We start from the raw sequence: 19,091 nt of genomic DNA on the forward strand, positions 1-19,091 counted from the left end.
ACCAAAAAGCTCAGTAAAAGGAACGCTAAACAGGTGAGAGTGTTATTTACATGCCAGCATCCTTAAAGTGGAGAGGGAGCTGCCCCTAAGGGAGAGATGAGAGCACATCACATGTTCCCTTCTGGTCTGGTTACTGAATTAGGGTGATATGGTCAAGAATAAATACCACACCCAAAGGCAGCAGGTGCAGTTGGATAAATGAATAAAGTACTAAAGCTTGAGGTGGTCTTTCCTGATGACACTGACTAATAAGAGTCAGAATGCTGGAATTATGGCAGTCCTCCCTCCTGCCAAACAAAGGAATCCCCTCCTTAACATCAATCCTGTTAAGAAATGAAACCTGAGTTTTTAAGTTACAAATGGAGGCTTCAGAATCTCTTCCATTTCCCCACTCTAATAGTTAGATCAATTGTCCTCATTTATATAACAGCTTTCCTCGCACAAGCTCTTGTATATACAATTTACCTTCAAATCCAGTGGGGCAGGAAAGCTTCAACAGTCAGCAGTAGAAAAGGGAAGCCAGGGAGCAAAAACTAGAAAGGAAAAGATCCCCCAACTTCAGGGGATGTTTAGAGCAACATTGGATAAGAGGAACTGATCTAAACTGAAAGATAGAGCATTTATTAATATTAGAAGGTGAGGAGCAGGATGCAGTGTATTTAAGATGAAAATAATTCATGCAATGAAGATTTACTAGATGAAATGAGAGGGTGGGGCTGGAAAACGGACCACACAAGTTATCTCATTTAAGCTTCCCAATAATCCAGAGATGGATGTTACTAATCCCAACTATAAACTCAGAAAACTTAAGTAACTTGCAGAAATGTCAGTGTTGTGGCACAGGTTTACTTGTTACATGTAACAAGTAAGGACAGGCAAAGAAATTTCCTCCAACTTGCAATTCTTGTTTTTAACTCAATGAATGACTTTAGAGCCAGAATATTTTTAAAGACAGAAAAGCTTTTCTACAGCTGAACAACTTCAAGACCTCTCTCTGGGAAAGCAGCATTGGTTCTTGTTAATATGTTTACATCTTCCTGGCTGCTAGCTCCCATGATATCCATATGTGTCTCTCCTGAAGTGCTCTCTCTATCCTGCCCCACACCACCCATGAAGCAGGGCCAAGGGAAGCATCTTCTTGTGCCCCTTATAACAAAATACTGTAATTGCCTGTTTACGTCACTGTTTTTCTTTTTTTTTTTCTTTTTTTTGAGATGGAGTCTCGCTCTGTTGCCCAGGCTGGAGTACAGTGGCGTGGTCTCATCTCGCTGTAACCTCCGCCTCCTGGGTTCAAGTGATTCTCCCAACTCAGTGGTTGGGATTACAGGCACCCGCCACCATGCCCGGCTAATTTTTGTATTTTTAGTAGAGACAGAGTTCCATCATCTTGGCCAGGCTGGTCTCGAACTACTGACCTCAAGAGATCCGCCCACCTTGGCCTCCCAAAGTGCTGGGATTATAGGCATGAGCCACCGCGCCCAGTCTGTCACTGTTTTTCCTCTCTAGACTGTGTACTCCTTTTACATCTATATCACTGATCCCTAATACACTGCTCAATATACTAACAAACACAAAACAAATGTGTGTGGATTCAGCATGCAAATAAACTAAACCATAGACCAATATGATACGGCCAAGAGCCTTTCTATGGAGCAGGAGGAAGCAGCAATAGCCTATCCCTTTCCCTGCATCTCCCCTCCAAAAAATGAGAGAAATATTTTAATTTATAAATTCTGATCAAATACCTTTAGACAAACTTGTTATGAAAACTGCCGCAGAAATTAGCTTGGCTAAAAACTGGCACAATTATTACAGGCAGGGACTTAAAGTAAAATTCCATTTTGACTTTGCTGCTTTTATAGACTTCTTTTGGCCAGAGCTAATACATAAATGAAGAAATTTTCCTGGGAAGAGTAAGGTTGGTTTCATCTGGTGAAGTATTTTATCAGTATATTACACTTTCCACTTAGTTCCCTTCACTCACAGAAGTCTCAAGAACCTAAACATGTTCTTCCACTTTTAATTAAAAGATTGGTAATGCAAATTGCCCCTGTCAGTCCCAGAGGAGTCATAATGATGTCTTCTCATTCTATGATAAAGAATGTGCCTAGCATTTTCTAGTGAATAACTGCCTAACATTCTCCATTTATTCAACAAAGATTCAAGTGCCTACAACGTGTATACCCAAATACAGGAAACCAAAGACTGTCCTGACCCTCAAATTTCTTACTCTGTGGGAAAATAATAAGGGTGGTCTAGATACTGGCGGCTGTGGAAGCTAAAGCAACTCCATCTTAGACACTAATCCACCATGCTGACTTCTGATTAACTCCAGTTTTAAGATTTCCAGTTTATCCGTTATTCCTTGTGAAAGAGCCCCTATTTACTATAAATCCTGCCCTGAGGTCAAACAACCTTGACATTATCATACTTCAGTCATCCCACACCCCCCTTCTGAATCACTCTTCCCTATGGTATTTATTAAGCCCTGGGTCTGAGGGGTAATGGTGTGGGATCCACCATCTTGTCTCAGCAACACGCAAGACACGGACATAGTTTCTGGTCATAAGTGTGTATTAAACATTTCTTTCTGAGAAACTTGATTTGTCAGCCTCTTTGTTTGGCCTCTCAGTTTCCTCAGACTTTGGGGGTAAGTTTGCATAGACCTACCCTCCATGGAAATGCTAAGAAAAAGAAACGAAACCTTAAAAACTTCTATCCCATCTCCCATAGTCTCTCCCACTGCACATTAAGACGTAGCGATCCCATGCCTAGGTATATTTCAGGAGAAATGAAAGCACACGTGAACCAAGGGTTAAGTCACTCAGTCACCCCTTCTCCATCCCAAATGTTGGCAGTGTAACATCAATACAGTTATTACCAGGGTTACCCTAAAAAAACACAGACCCTCAGAGCCTATAATGCATAGGCAACTCATTGACACAAATGGACAGTCTAAGACCTAACCCTCTGCCGGGTAATAAGAGAACTGTATAAAAAGGTAAGGTTTGAAATGTTCAAATTCTCCCATTTTAAAGGGATCAGAGGCCACTTATTAACACTTCCCATTTACCTCTAAGAGCACCGGCAGCAAGCTGCACTTAAAAAAAAAAAAAGAAAGAAAAACAAAAACAATAACAACAAAAAACAAACAAACAAACAAAAAAACAGGAAATGGGTTAAAAGTAAGTATCCCAAAAGAAGAGCCCATGACATTCTGAGCAGCAAGCACTAACGTTCCCATTTAAGTTCCCTTCAAAGTCACTGGGAATACCTGCAGAACAACCTCCCTCCTGCCAAGACAGAAAAAGAAATAAGAATTTTTAAGTGGATCGAGGTCATACTCATGAACACATCTGACTCAGTGCTCACTTATTAAAGTTTACAAAACTCCCAACTCACCTGTCAGCAAACCAAATCTGACCACAGAAGACACGCCCAATAAATTGCTTTCACATTGGTTGACTGTGTTTCCGAAAAAGGATACTCTGATTCTTGAGAGAAGAGGCAACAGAGTGCTCTCCTATAGTAGTCCCAAACCGTAAAGCTCTCCCAGATGAGTAAAGTGTCAAAACCAATTGGGAAGTGGAAGAGAGCATATTAGCACAAAGTTGCCCACTTAGATAAAAGCATTTACCAAGCAAGGGGAGACTTTTTTTTTTAATGCCATCTGTTACTGTCTTAATTTTCTAACAGAATATCTTAATGTCAGAAAGTAAAAATGACATATTCTTTAAAAAGAGATTATGTTGTGTGTCCATTGCCACATCACAAGAAAACGGATGGACAGATTTTCACCAAATACGAAACGTACGCTTTGGATAATGTAGTAGAGTCAGCTTCCTGGACAGGGGTAGACTACCCCAGGTGTGGCCTGTAACAGAGTTCCAGCCAACAGAATGTAAGTGGCAGTAACCCTGGACCCCAAACCTTACCACACTCATATACCCTTCTCCATGCTCTTGAGCCTTCTGTGCTGGACAGTGACGCCCAGGGCAACCTTAAAAGCCATGTGTTGACCAAGGGGGAGCTTCCTTCAGCCTGGTACCCTCAATAATGTGGGAAGCAGAGCACCCACCTGCCTCCTTCAACTTCAAACCACTTTGGGCCATTCATGTAGGAAAGGAATACATTTCTTTTTTTTTCTTTTTGAGATGGAGTTTCACTCTTGTTGCCCAGGCTGGAGTGCAATGGCACAATCTCGGCTCACTGCCACCTCCGCCTCCCAGGTCACCTCCGCCTCTCGGGTTCAAGCGATTCTCCTGCCTCAGCCTCCTGAGTAGCTGGGATTACAGGCATGCACCACCACGCCCAGCTAATTTTGTATTTTTAGTAGAGACAGGGTTTCTCCATACTGGTCAGGCTGGTCTCGAACTCCTGACCTCAGGTAATCCACCTGCCTCAGCCTCCCAAAGTGCTGGATTATAGGCATGAGTCACCACACCCGGCCATAAATTTCTAATATGTTTATACCATGATACATGTTGAGATTTATTATTATAACGCTTAGCCTATACATGATTTCACATGATTTAACTTAAAATATGGGCTATGAATCAATAATTTAAAAGCAATTCAATTTTTAAAAGGACTGAAAATTTGAACATATACTTCAAAGGAATATATACCAATGGCCAATAAGCATGTAAAAAGATGCTTTGCATCATTAGTCACCAGAGCAATGCAAATTAAAACCATAATGAGATACCAGTGCATGTCCAACAGCTAAAAGCAAAAGACTGACAGCACCAAAAGCTGATAGGATGTGGAGCAATTGGAACTCCCATACACTGCTGATGAAGTATAAAATGGTACAACCACTTTGGAAAAAGGCTCAGCAGTTTCTCATAACACATTCATTTATCTTACGACCCAATAAACCTACTCCTAGACCTACTCCTAGGTATTTCCTAAGAGAAATAAAAGCATCTGTGCACAAAAAGACTTATATAAGAATTTTTATAGCAGCTTTATTTATTTTTCATTTTTAAGACAGGGTCTCTTTCTGTCGCCCAGGCTAGAGTGCAGTGGTGTTAATCATGGCTCACTGCAGCCTCCACACCCCAAGCTCAAGCAATCCTCCCACCTCAGCTTCCCCAGTAGCTGGGACTACAGGCATGTGTCACCATGTCTGGCTACTTCTTTTATTTGTTGTAGAAATGGGGTTTCACCATATTGCCCAGGCTGGTCTCAAACTCCTGAGCTCAAACAATCCTCCCACCTTAGCCTCCAAAAGTGGTAGGATTATAAACATGAGCCTTCATGGCCAGCCACAGCAGCTTTACTTACAATAGAAAAAAAATTAAATAGCCCAGGTGTCCAGCAACAGGATATTCAAATGGTGCTATATTCATATAATGGAATCTTACTCAGCAATGAAAAGAACAAACTGCTAATACATGAAACAACTTGAATGAATGAAAGGATGGACAGACAGAGTAACGTAATAAAAGACACAAGGCAAAATGCTTCTTGTAGAATCTAGATGGCAGATATATAGGTATACACTGCAAATTTTTTTCAACTTTTCTGAATGTTTGCAATTTTTCATTTAAAAAAGCGTTTGAAAATTATATAGGCTATAAGGCATATGCATAATTCCTTTTGGAGGGCCCTGGGGGGAGGGAGAAGTGCCTCAAAGAAGTAAGCAGTTTTTACTCAGAGCAGCTAAAATCGACGAACAATAAGACATCAATGTGACTGCTAATCAGGACAATGCACACAGCGCACTAAGATGGCATGGACAAAGGGGACTGCCGTATTTCAATTAAGAGCCTCCCAACTATGGATGAGCTTTTTGAGTCAGCCATTTCTCACATGGGCAACTACGTAAAGTAAATCAACAGCAGGGACTTCAACAGTTCATGATTCTCCCAAACAAGGAAGAAGGCAGCTAATCTCAGAATAAAGGGGAGTCCTTTAAAAATGAAAATATTGGCCGTGCCCGGGAGCTCACACCTGTATCTCAGTACTTTCAGCGGCCAAGGCGGGTGGGTCACCTGAGGTCAGGAGTTCCAGACCAGCCTGGCCAACATGGAGAAACCCCATCTCTACTAAAAATACAAAAATTAGCTGGGTGTAGTGGCGGGGACCTGTAATCCCAGCTACTTGGGAGGCTGAGGCAGGAGAATTGCTCGAACCCGGGAGGCAGAGTTCACAGTCAGTGAAGATCTTACCACTGCACTCCAGCCTGGGCAACAGAGCGAGACTCCATCTCAAAAAAAAAAAAAAAAAAAAAAAAAGAAAGAAAAGAAAAGAAAAGAAAATATTTTGTTTTGTAAAAATCTCACTACTTTGTCCACACTCTTCTCAATTCACCAAGTATTCATGAAAACTTCAGTGTGAACCAGGATTTGCACCCACTGGGTAAGGAAAGAGTCTTGGGTCCAAGAAGCTGAATTCTAACCTTGTCTCTGCCACTAAGTAGTGGCACATCCTTTACTAAGACTCCACGTGTCTCTGGTTCACTTTAAGAGCTCATGAACCGTCCTAATGGTATATAACAAAGAACAGGGCCAAGAGGGGAGATTTTCCAGGCCCTTGGAGGAAAATGGCAGCCTTGTTCCAAACAGGGAACCATTAAAGCAATCCATGAGCACTTAGCATTAATACCCCAGTTCATGAACCTGAGTTTTGAGCAATAGCACTAGGCAGAATGGGGAAAACAGGGCTGCAGCCCTCTCTCTACCATTAATCAGCAGCCAGGGAACAGGGCAAGACCTTTAGACTCCCTGGGCCAATCTGCCAACAGAAGACTCAGACCAGATGCGGTCTCATCTAATCCAACCTCCTCATAGATGCCCTCTGCACCCGTGGGCACAGGCCAGGAACGCCTCCCCTACCACCAAGTTAAAATCCTACTCATTTAAGAAAATTCCTGTTCAAATGTCACCTGCTTTGTCCAGCCCACCTGGTCACTCCCTCTGCATTCTACAGAATAGCTATATTACAGCCCTCACCACGCTGGCGTGTAATCACCTGTTTAAGTGTCTTGCCTCCCAGACTAGACTCTTAGCTTCTCAAGGGTGTTGTTTTTGCCTCATTGGAATTTATATACCTTGCCTGAACAGTGTCTAGCACCTGCAGGCGCTCAAAGAATAGAATAAACGCATTAACCAATCCCTAATGTCACCCCCCCAGCTCTAAAATGCTAGGCCTGATATTTTGAAGTGCAAATGAGACAATGGATGTAAAAATTTTTTTATTTAGTCGTTTAACAATGTGCATAGTACGTACCAGTCACTGTGATTCGTGCTGGAGACATCAAGATGATAAAACATAATTCCTGCCCTGCTGGGACCCCACAACTATGAAAGCGTGTAAACAGTATTTCAAGCAGGGCAGCGTTAGAGCCTGGTTCCACTTCCCTCTCTGACTTCCTTGCAGCTGCAGCTCTCTGCCTCTTTCCCCATGAGCCCTCATTCTGTCCTCAAGCTGCGACCTCTGTCCCAGTTGGCAAAAGTGCAAAATTCTGAAGCAACCACCCGAGCCTGTTGCGGACAACAAAGCCTGCAGGCCCGCGCCCCACTACCCGGACCCCCCTCCTCTGCTCCCGCGAATGTAAGAGTCCGTTTGCACCGAAGGGGATCCCCCTCCCCGCCCAGTGAGCCGCAGTACAGTCCCTCCGAGCGCCGTCCCAGGGGAAGCCGGGCCGTTACTCGCCGACGACCCCACTTTCTAAACGGACCCTCGGGCCCGCTCGGGGAGCACAGGGTGTACCTGCGCGGCCCGCTGCTCCTTCCAGTGCTTCATCTGGTCGCTGGCGGGATCCCGGCTGTCAGCCATGGCGTTCGGTTGGCGGTGCGCAACACTGCAAGAAGCCTCCACTCGTGGGTCTCCACCCTCAGCAGGCAAAAGTGCCTGTTGCCCCGCGGCCGCGGCGACATCAGGCTCAGCCAATCAGCACCGCCCCCTCGTCCCGCCCCCTCGGGAGGACTGCCTTCTGATTGGCTGCTCGGCGCTAGGCAGGCCGAGATTGGAAGCCCAATGGGCGTGGAGCAGGGCTCCCCGAGGGAGGCGGTGCCCCAGAACCCGGAGATACCCAGGAGGGTGCGGAAAGGAGGGGTCCCGCGCTAGTCCAGCAATTGGAGAGCCTCGCCCCGCCGGCCCCGGGTGCCCGAAATAGCCGAACCCAGGTATCAGCATCCCTCAGGCCGGTATCAGCATCCCTCAGGCCGCCCCAGGACGCGGCCGTTGGTGGCCTGCCAGTTTTGCAGAGGGAATACTTAGACCCTGCTGGGCGGGACCTTGCACTCTGTAACTATGCTTTTTCTGCTCTTAAAAAGTCAGCAATCTTGGGTCAAATTACTCTCTTCGAAATTAAATTTTGCCATACGCTAATGTAAGTATTATTTGCAACCAAAGCATGGATGGATGCTTTTCTTTTTCTCTCTTAGCTTTTCTTAACTTATTCGTGGATTATCACTTACCAGACTAGTATACTAATTATTTAATATAAAAACACTCTGAAACGTTTATCTCCGCACAGATGGGTGTTGATTTCCTCCTTTACCAGAGAAAAACAACTTAGATGGGAAAAATGTATTCCCTTGTGATGGGAAAAATGTATTCAACTCCGGTACACTGCCAAATTGGCTTCTTTAAACACTGGAGAAATCTGCTTCGCCAAATTTTACTCCCAGGTAGGCAGGAATTTAGAAAAGCTCTGTGTCTTTAAAAAGCTATGTTGAACAGTAAAATAGTCCCATTTAGTACAATATTTAGTAAGTTACTGACTAGTTTGTCATTGTAATCAAAGAGTTTGAATGATTTCTACACCTCAGGTGCTAGGATTTATCTTTAAGCACCTTAATAAATATAAATAGTATATACCATCCTCTTCAAATTAAAAGTTATCCGTTTTTGATTTTTTCCAGTACAACTAGATGTAATGGGTGGATATATAATAGTGGAAACTTCATGTTCTTGATCTTACAAAAGTATAAGAATCTTGGGCATAAAAGTGGAACTTTAGCAGTTCATTGGAAAAGAAAGCCACAAATTGATCTTTAGCACCCTATACTTTTCCTGTATTAAAAACAATTGTAAAGATGCTGTTGGCTGTGTAATTTGGTGTCTTTTTCTACAGAGTAGGAAACAGAAGTATAGGGAGGTTAAATAACTTGCCCAAAGTTACACAGTTATTAAGGGATAGAGTCAGGATTCTAGCTTCAGCTCCAAAGTCTCCGAAGTCCACAGTTTGTTGAATAAATAAATGTTGAGATAATCAAACAAGTCGTCTTCTTAACTAACCAACACAAATATCAACAAAATAAATAAGAAGAGACCTGGAGTCATATGTTAACCTTTGTTCATTATGTAAACACTATCCAGCATATGTGGCTTTTTTCCGTTTGTTTTTGTTACGCTGGGTTTGGATTGCTAAAGAAATATTTCTAGAGAAAGAACTGGAGAAACAAGACTGGTTTCTGATCTGGTCATATCTTGTGTTTTAAAATAAAGGGCAGGCTTACAAGTAATGACAATAAATGTATAATGTTACATAGGAGGCTGGGATTACTGGCTCATGCCTGTAATCCCATCTCTTTGGGAGGCCAAGGCAGGCGGATCACTTGTGGCCAGGAGTTTGAGACCAGCCTGGTGAAACCCCACCTGTACTAAAAATACAAAAATTAGCTGGGCGTGGTGGCACGCACCTGTAATCCCAGATACTCTATCCCTTAATAACTGTGTAACTTTGGGCAAGTTATTTAACCTCCCTATACTTCTGTTTCCTAATCTGTAAAATGAAGATAATATTAGTATCTAACTCATAGGGTTGTTGAAAGGGTTAACTAAGCAAATACACAAACAGCTTAGAATAGTCCCTGGTATCTAGTAAGTGCTCAATAAATTATGGATGCAAGGATTCCGACCCACGTGGAGTTTAGTCTTGGCAGTACGGATCGGGCAGGTAGAAAATCTTGAATCTCAGCTACTCAGGAGGCTGAGGCGAGAGAATAGCTTGAACGCGAGAGGCGGAGGTTGCAGTGAGCCAAATGTTGCAGTGAGCCAAGATTGTGCCACTGCACTCCAGCCTGGGTGACAGAGTGAGACCCCATCTCAAAAAAATTAAAAATTAAAAAAAGTCACATATTAGGTGGAAGTTCTATCGACTATATTTTAATTACAGTTTAAATAAAAACACTTCTAAAAATCAGCCGTAGTTTAAAAATACTTGAAACCACCTGTTTGACTCCTAAAGATAATTGCAAGTGATTGGTTAGGTGAACAAATTGGGTTCTAGGTTTTAATATTTTAGTCATTTGAATTCATGGGTAGTTTTATTGGTATGAATAAAAATGTTATTTAAAAAATGCTGTTCTCAGATTTTCAGAACTCAAAGAAAATAAAATGTACTGGCACAAGACATACTGTTATTAATCCTGATATCATCACCAAATTTGAAACAAACTTACAAAGTAGACCATATAACAAATGTTCAAGAAAAATGTTTGAGTACTCAGCTAGGAATCTTTATAGACAAATTTTATTTCATCAGTATTGCAAGAAAAGAATGGAGAGAATGCACATTATGTTTTGTTGAATGACAGGCGTACAAAACAGCACAAGGGGTAATTATTCTGTTCTGATTCCACCCATCCTCAGAGAGGCCGAGAATGTTCTACATATTTCAGTTTCATTCTCTTCACAGTGGCCTCGTGAGGTAAACTCAGAGTTAGGCAAAAAGGAAGGAAAAAGAACACAACAAGAAAAAAACAGAGTTACAATTCAGTATTGGTTATTGGCTTTAAGAGAAGAGAGCAACCATCACCACAGCTCCATGACTCCTGTTCACCGTGGAACAGGCTTGAGCAAGCAAGAGAAGAAGGTAGGATTTGCTTTGAAAAGTAGCAGTGGTTGTATATGCAGTAGCAGCACATACCTTTTGCTCTGCCTGTTTGGCTGCACATATCTTTCCCGCTTTAATGTGAATAATTACCTACTTGGGAGGAGGCAACCCAGATGTCCCCTGTTGTCTGGTGATGTCCATAGCATGAGCTATCCTGAGGGGAAGAACATGGATGTGACTTTTTATGCCTCGGCCTTAAGTGCCATGCTACTGATCTGGTGTTTACAAAAAGAGGAAACATAGGCCAGGCCTGGTGGCTCACGCCTGTAATCCCAGCACTTTGGGAGGCCAAAGTGGGTGGATCACTTGAGGTCAGGAGTTCAAGACCAGCCTGGTCAACATGGCAAAACCCTGTCTCTACTAAAAATACAAAAATTAGCTGGGTGTGGTGGCGCTTGCCTATAGTCCTAGCTACTTATGAGGCTGAGGCAGGAGAATCGCTTGACCCAGGAGGCAGAGGTTGCAGTGAGCCGGGGTCATGCCACTGCACTCAAGCCCGGGTGACAGAGCAAGACTCCATCTCAAAAACAAAACAAAACAAAACAAAAAACAGAGGAAACATAGAAATAAGAATTGGGAATTTGTTTTTACCTTATTTTTTTATACTTACTAATGGAGGCTTGGAAAATGCAGGATAAAATATCAGAAAAACAATCATTCAAAGATGATGATAAATAGGTAACATTTTTACCAATATTTTGTCTCTTATATGTATGTAAAGGAGTGTGTGTGTGTGTGTGTGTGAGAGAGAGATAGAGAAGAGAGTTTTACAATGGATCCTACAGAATACATAATCTTACATCCTGCTTTTTCCACCTAACATTATCAGACAAAACTTTTTGCAAGTCATTAAATCTTCTTCCAAAATATGATATTTTTCTCCTATGGCTACACAATTTGCAATCAAAGGACTATTCATTTATTTACATACTCCTTTACTGAGAACATTTAAATTGTTTTCTTCTGTAACAGTACAGTGACATCCTTCCTCTACATTTGTATTTATTTCCTTAGGACCTATTTTCAGAGGTCATTTTTGGTTCAAGTCATATGAACGTTTTAAGGTTCTTGTGACATGTTGTTGATTGTTTTCTGCAATGCTCGAGCTAGTTTATACCCTCACTGGCACTGAGAGTGTGGATTGGAAGTACAATTTTCAAGATAGGTGAATATCTGGATTCTGGATGTTCATCAATTGAGTATTTCATCACATTCTTCTGAGGGAGAAGGCCTCTCGTGTTATGTTCAGCCATAACCACTACCCCATGGGAGTCATCCAATACACTGAATGTCTGCTGCGTCCTGGGCTCCCTGCCTATTGGGCTCTGGGAGTACAGCAGCAAAGGAGGTGGACATAAACAAATAGGCAATAAACACTGCATCCTCAAAAGAAGCCAGAAGCCGCATGGCTCAGCTTGGGGGCCTGTAGTTTATCATGTCGTCTTCTCAGGAAGACCTTCCTTGACCACCTCTTTTAACCTGATAGCTTCCTCTGGCACTTCCTGTCCTGCCTTCCCTGCTTTATGTTTTCTCCATGACCCTTCCCCCTTTTAACATACTCTATAACTGATTTAATTTATTTATGATGTATTTCTCCTACTAGAATAGAAGCCCATGAGGATTGGTGGGTTTTGTTTCTGGTTTTGTATTTTCTGCTTATTCTTTGCACCTGCAACAGTTTTCTGGCATCCAGGAGGTGTTAAACCAATATTTGACTAAATGAATGAACAAGCAAGTGAATTAATAGATGAGGTAACACCAAGATAAACCGTATTACAAATAAGCCAGTAAGTGATGATTTGCCTTGAGGGATTTGAGAGAGAATTTGATCAGATCCCTGGCTCAAATACAGATACCCTCCCATTTCATTTTTAAATATATTTTCCTTTAGGATTTGAGTACTTTCACATATTCTCAAAAAGAGTTCTCTTTTAAAAAATAAATATATTGCCAGATGCCGTGGCTCACACCTGTAACCCCAGCACTTTGGGAGGCCGAGGCAGGTGGATTGCCTGAGCTCAGGAGTTCGAGACCAGCCTGGGCAACATAGTGAAACCTCGTCTCTACTAAAAGTACAAAATTAGCCAGGCATGGTGACATGCACCTGTAATCCCTGCTACTCAGTAGACTGAGGCAGGAGAATCGCTTGAACCAGGGAGGTAGAGGTTGCAGTGAGCCAAGATCGCACCATTGCCCTCCAGCCTGGGCAACAAAAGTGAAACTCTGTCTCAAAAAAAAAAAAAAAATATAGATCTATTAACCCCATTACGAACCTTCTGACATGGTACACCAGGAAGGACTCAACGTCGCTTCTGTGGTATTCCTACCTTGAACCTAATCTTGAGGAAACATGAGACAAACTCCGACTGAGGAACAGTCTATAACTGGCCTTTTCAAAATACCAAGATCATGAAAGTTAAGGACTAAAGAACTGTTCCAGTTTAAAGAAGACTAAGGAGACATGGCAACTAAGTATAAAGCGTGTTCCTGGATTGGGTCTTGGAACAGACAGAAAAGGCTTGAGAAACATTGCAGAGACAATTTATGAAATTTCATATGGGCCATAAACTTAATATGAATAAGAATATTGTATCAATGTTAAACTTCCTTGTTTTGATCATTAGACTGCAGTTATGTAATCTCTTACATCAGAGATTTCTTTTGTGTCTTAGAAAATACATATTGAAGTATTTAGTGGTAAAGAGGAATGATGTCTGTAACTTACTCTCAAATGGGCCAGAAAAAATATACGTCATATTCATATACACATGTAAATAAAGATAGCAAGCACATGACAAAATAAACAGAGCAGAATCTGGGTAAACAGTAAACTGGAGTTATTTATACTATTATTGTAACTTTCTGCAAATTAGTATTATATCAAAATAAAAATTTACAAATAAATATACATATATTCCTAGGAGGAGTCATACATAAGCATCTCAGGTAATACCTTCATTACAAGTTATTCAGTAGCTGAGAGCAAGAATTGGGCACTCTTGCTTTTGTTACTTCTTTACCCCAACCTGAGGACCCCCACATGAAGATAAGGAAGAGGTGGAAGACATTAAATTCAAACTTCATCTACATCACCGTTTTGCCTTGGACCCAGTGACTTTTACAGAAACAGATTGAGACACAGAGAAGTTAAATAGATTAAAAGATAGAAATATGGCTTAAGGCCAGTCACAGTGGCTCACACCTGTAATCCCAGCATTTTGGGAGGCCAAGGCAGGTGGATTGCCTGAGCTCAGGAGTTCGAGACTAGCCTGGGCAACATGGTGAAACCCATCTCTACTAAAAGTACAAAATATTAGCCATGCATGGTGGTGCATACCTGTAACCCCAGCTACTCAGGAGGCTGAGGCAGGAGAATCTCTTGAACCTGAGAGGCGGCGGTTGCAGTGAGCCAAGATCATGCCACTGCACTCCAGCTTGGGTGACAGAGCAAGACTGTCAAAAGAAAGAAAGAAAGAAAGAGAGAAAGGAAGAAAGGAAGGAAGAAAGGAAGGGAGAGAAAGAAAAAGAAAAGGAAAGAAAGCAGGAAGGAAGGAAGGAAGGAAGGAAGGAAGGAAGGAAGGAAGGAAGGAAGGAAGGAAGGAAAGAAAGAAAGAAGGAAAGAAAGAAAGAAAGAGAAAGAAAGAAAGCTTGGAGTGGTGACTCACGCCTGTAAGGCCAGACCTCTGGAAGATTGAAGCAGGAGCATCTCTTGAGCCCAGGAGTTCAAGACCAGCCTGGACAACATAGTGAGACCTCATCTTTACCAAAAAAAATAAAAATTAGCTGGCATGGTGGTGCACACCTACAGTGCCAGCTACTTGGGAGGTTGAGATGGGAGGATCAGTTGAGCCCAGGAGGTGGAGGTTGATCAGTCCACTGATGATAGCTCACTGCACTCCAACCTGGGCAAGACAGCAAGATCCTGTCTCCATAAATAAATAAGTTAAAAAGTAGGAATATATAAACAGTTAACCAGACAGGCTACACAGAGAAATGACCAAATTATTTTCTTAACCCTTATACATTATGACCAAATTATTTTCTTAACCCTTATACATTAATGTGTTAATACTTATAAAACCCTGAGGTCATCTGACAAAAAGTACTCTAAGCTTGTCTTTTATTACCCTGAGATAAGGAATTACTTGACAATGAACATCGTTTCTGACTTTTTTATGACAGTATAATTGGTTGATATTAGTTTAATAAATATCAGTCACAATTTTCAAAATAGGCCCTGATTTTATTATGACTGCCTTTGGTGATGTCTGGAACACGCCAACTCTTGTGCTGTTAAGTTTACAGATTATTCTGTGTATTGTTCTGTTAGCAAGAACCCTAACAACACAAGTTTTGATGTCTGAAGTTAATTAAGTGCAAGAAAGCACCCTATCTTATAACAACTTGCATTCCTCAAACATCTGAGCTTCTGTTATTTGAGTGTCCTCAGTAATCACCAACCCTAAAGTAACTCTTGAGCAAGGGAAAGTAGGGTGTTGGAAAGGCACTGGGGCAGCTGAAGCCCACGACAAAAGAAAAAGACGCCAAAAGTGCCAGTCATCAAAACTCTTCAGTGCTGTAATGAACCCTCCAGGGAGCATTATTTGGGAGAATGATTCAGCAGTGACTGACCCTAGGCTACATGGACAGATTCAACGTAAGTTTGTGGTCAAAAGCATTGCATTGGCTGGGGGCAGAGGAGGTGTGTGGTTTGTAACAGAAAAGGCACTTGTCCTCCATACATCATATTCCCCTGTATTATTACTCTCTGCCCCTCTCAAACATATCAACACGAAAGCTCTGTGACCTAAAGATGAAAAGGAATCATTTGTAAAGATCAAAAATTTATGTATTATGAAACACAAAAGTCTATGAAATCCACCACATACGTTGTGAATGTTCCGTGCCAGTTCAGTGTAGGAAGAAAAAGAAGTGAGGAGGCATATTTTTAAAGATAAAAACAAAAAAAATGGACAAAATTATGACTGCAGACATGTGGAGAGTCCTATCTACACCCTGTCAGATGGTCCAAACACTCCACTCCCAACCATTTAGCCACACTTTACATCTGTTTACGGCTACATCCAGGAAATTGAAAGCAGATGACAACATCATCACTGCAGCCAATGTTTGTAGCAAATATTCCTTCTCTCCAAAGGCTTAGAAATTTGTGAACGTGGAGCCAGGAAAACGGAATCATAATTAAATGCAGATGTGCTATCATTTTATACTATTATGCACCTAAGAGAAACAATGACCTGGAGCGCAAAACCAGTGTCCCCCTGAGACAGCCCCAAATGGCACAGTCAGGCTAAGGACAGATCTCACTGTGGGGACCTGGCTGCGAAGGAAGGCCTAGAAGGAAACTAAAGAGATAAGGGTGCATTGAGATAGAGAGTCCACCTTCATCAGTTTAAAAAAGAAGAAACAAAGGTATTAGAGGAAACTCATATTAATCAAGACTAGATCTCAGCTCTGAAATTCTGAGGAAAGTACTATTTGTCTAGAATAAAAGGAGAGAATTTGCAAAATCCAAAGAACAGTGGATAAGGCATGGATTAAAATAGCTTCAGGCCAGGCACAGTGGCTTGCTCCTGTAGTCCCAACGCTTTGGGAGGCTGAAGCCAGAGGATCGCTTGAACCCAGGAGTTTGAGACCAGCCTGGGCAACATAGTGAGACCCCTTCTCCACAAAAAAAATTAAAAATTAGCTAGGCATCATTGCACATGCCTGTAGTCCTAGTTACTCCAGAGGCTAAGGTGGGAGGATTGTTTGAACCTGGTAGGCTGAGCCTGCTGTGAGCTGTGATTGTGCCACTATACTCCAGCCTGGGTGACAGAGTGAGACTGTGTCTCAAAAACAACAAATAAACAAAAAATAGCAGCTTCAGTAGAAGCACTTTTATCCAGAGGTGGAAGGAGGAAGTCCTGGCTACAAGAAACCTTCATGCTCAACTGGCAAATTCAGCTTTTGATTGTAAAGTATAAAAGGAAGTATTTTTAGAGCAACACTTACTCAGGAAACAGTAAAACTGAACATTGTGTTTCATCATAACTGGCTCTAACCTGCTGTGGCTGTTTAGGACCATACATTTTGAGTGATTCAGGTATGCCAGACCCTCAAAGAATCTAACTGAAAACTGTTTATTGACCAATGAACCACAGGACTTGTTTTAACCAACATACAGGCCTGTGGACTCTTTCCTCCCTATCCACAGTGCTAATTTTCAATCCTTAATTTGCGGTCATTAACAACCCCTGATTTGTACTCCCTCAGCAAAACTACTCAATCGACTTTTTTCTCTAAAATATGTTCCATTGTCTAGCAACTTTAAAAAAAAAAAATTTTTTAAGCACTGAAGATCTTTATATATATATTTATATTTATATATATTTATGTATATATTTTAATATATTTTTTTTCAATAACTTTAGGGGTACAAATGGTTTGTGGTTTCATGGATGAATTGTACAGTGGTGAAGTCTGAATTTTTAGTGCACCAGTCACCCAAGTAGTGTTCTTTGTACCCAATAAGCAGTTTTTCATCCCTCACTCCACTTCCACCCTCCCCTTTCTGAGTCTCAAATGTTCATTATACCACTCTGTATGTCCTTGTATATACATAGCTTAGCTCCCACTTATGAGTGAGAACATGTGGTGTTTGGTTTTCCATTCCTGAGTTACTTCACTTAGAATAATGACCTCCAGTTTCATCCAGTTTGCTGCAGAAGACTTTCTTTTCTTCTTTTTTATGACTGAGTAGCATTCCATGGTGTATATAGACCACATTTTCTTTATCCATTCATCAATTGACAAGCATTTAGGTTGATTCCGTATCTTTGCAATTGTGAATTATGCTGTGGTAAACATATACATGCACGTGTCTTTTTGATATAATGACTTTTTTTTTTCCTTTGAGTAAATAGCCAGTAGTGGGATTGCCAGATTGAATGGTATATCTACTTTTAGTTCTTCAAGAAACTTCCATACTGTTTTCCATAGAGGTTGTATTAATTTACATTCCCACCAGTAGCATCTAAGCATTCCCTTTTCACCACATCTATACCAACATCTACTGTTTTTTGACTTTTTAATAATAGCCATTTTGGCTGGGGTTGGTGATATCTCATTGTGGTTTTAATTTGCATTCCCCTGATGATTACTAATGTTGAGCTTTTTAAAAATATGTTTGTTGACGATTTGTATATCTTCTTTTGAGAAATGTCTATTCATGTCCTTTGCCCACTTTTTGATGGGATTATTTGCTTTTTTCTTGCTGATTTGTTTGAATTCCTTGTCAATTCTGGATATAAATCCTTTGTTGGATGCATAGTTGGCAACTATTTTCTCCCATTCTGTGGATTGTATGTTTACTCTATTATTGTTATTATTATTATTGCTGTGCAGAAGCATTTTCGTTTTTGTTGCATTTGCTTTTGGGGTCATAGTCATAAATGTTTTATGTAGACCAATGTCCAGAAGAGTTTTTTCAAGGTTTTCTTCTAGAATTTTTATGGTTTCAGGTCTTAGATTTAAAGATCTTAATCAAAGATCTTTTTTAAAAAAAGAGGAACGTGAACAAGAAAGATAAAGGATATCGTGTGTAAAAAGCTAAAGGTGACTCTAGCCCCTAAAAGCTGTATAAAGAAGGGTAGAGTTTGGAAAGTGCCAGCTAATGCTTCCCCATCCCAGGCATAAGGCAAGGACAATGGAAGGGATGTGAGTAGACAGGGATCACGAAGAGATATGGAGCCTCTTTGCATGTAATTCCTGGAGTCCCAGCCACCACTACTGGCCCCCACTTCCGTCCCAGTGCTTTGGATTTCCTGGTTACAATAGCAGTGGGAAAACTGAAAATTCATTCTTTTTTTTTTTGAGATGGAGTCTTGCTCTGTCGCCCAGGCTGTAGTACAGTGACACCATCTTGGCTCACTGCAACCTCCACCTCCGGATTCAGCGATTTTCATGCCTCAGCGTCCCATGTAGCTGGGATTACAGGCATCCGCCACTACGCCTAGCTAATTTTTGTATTTTTAGTGGAGACAGGGCTTCACCATGTTAGCCAGGCTGGTCTCCAACTCCTGACCTCAGGTAATCTGCCCACCTGGGCCTCCCAAAGTGCTAGGATTACAGGCATGGTTGGCCTGAAAAGTCACTCTTGCAAGAGCTGTTGGCTTGACTCTTCACTTGGAGTCCAGGTTTCTACTACCAGGGGCACCACATCCTGGCATCTCTCCTA

The 19,091-nt window shown here is 41.6% G+C and overlaps 1 protein-coding gene across 1 annotated transcript in view; it reads right to left on the reverse strand.

The window, feature by feature from the left end:
• The window catches only part of CAT (catalase), a 36,140-nt gene extending 28,249 nt beyond the window's left edge, over window positions 1-7,891 (reverse strand). Inside the window, exon 1 of the mRNA XM_008002350.3 lies at window positions 7,720-7,891. Within this exon, the coding sequence (XP_008000541.1) occupies window positions 7,720-7,785 (66 nt within the window). The 5' untranslated portion in view covers window positions 7,786-7,891. The remainder of the gene's footprint in view (window positions 1-7,719) is intronic.
• Between the last annotated feature and the right edge of the window lie 11,200 nt (window positions 7,892-19,091).

The sequence above is a fragment of the Chlorocebus sabaeus genome, chromosome 1, assembly GCF_047675955.1.
Source record: "Chlorocebus sabaeus isolate Y175 chromosome 1, mChlSab1.0.hap1, whole genome shotgun sequence".
Classification (NCBI taxonomy): Eukaryota; Metazoa; Chordata; class Mammalia; order Primates; family Cercopithecidae; genus Chlorocebus; species Chlorocebus sabaeus.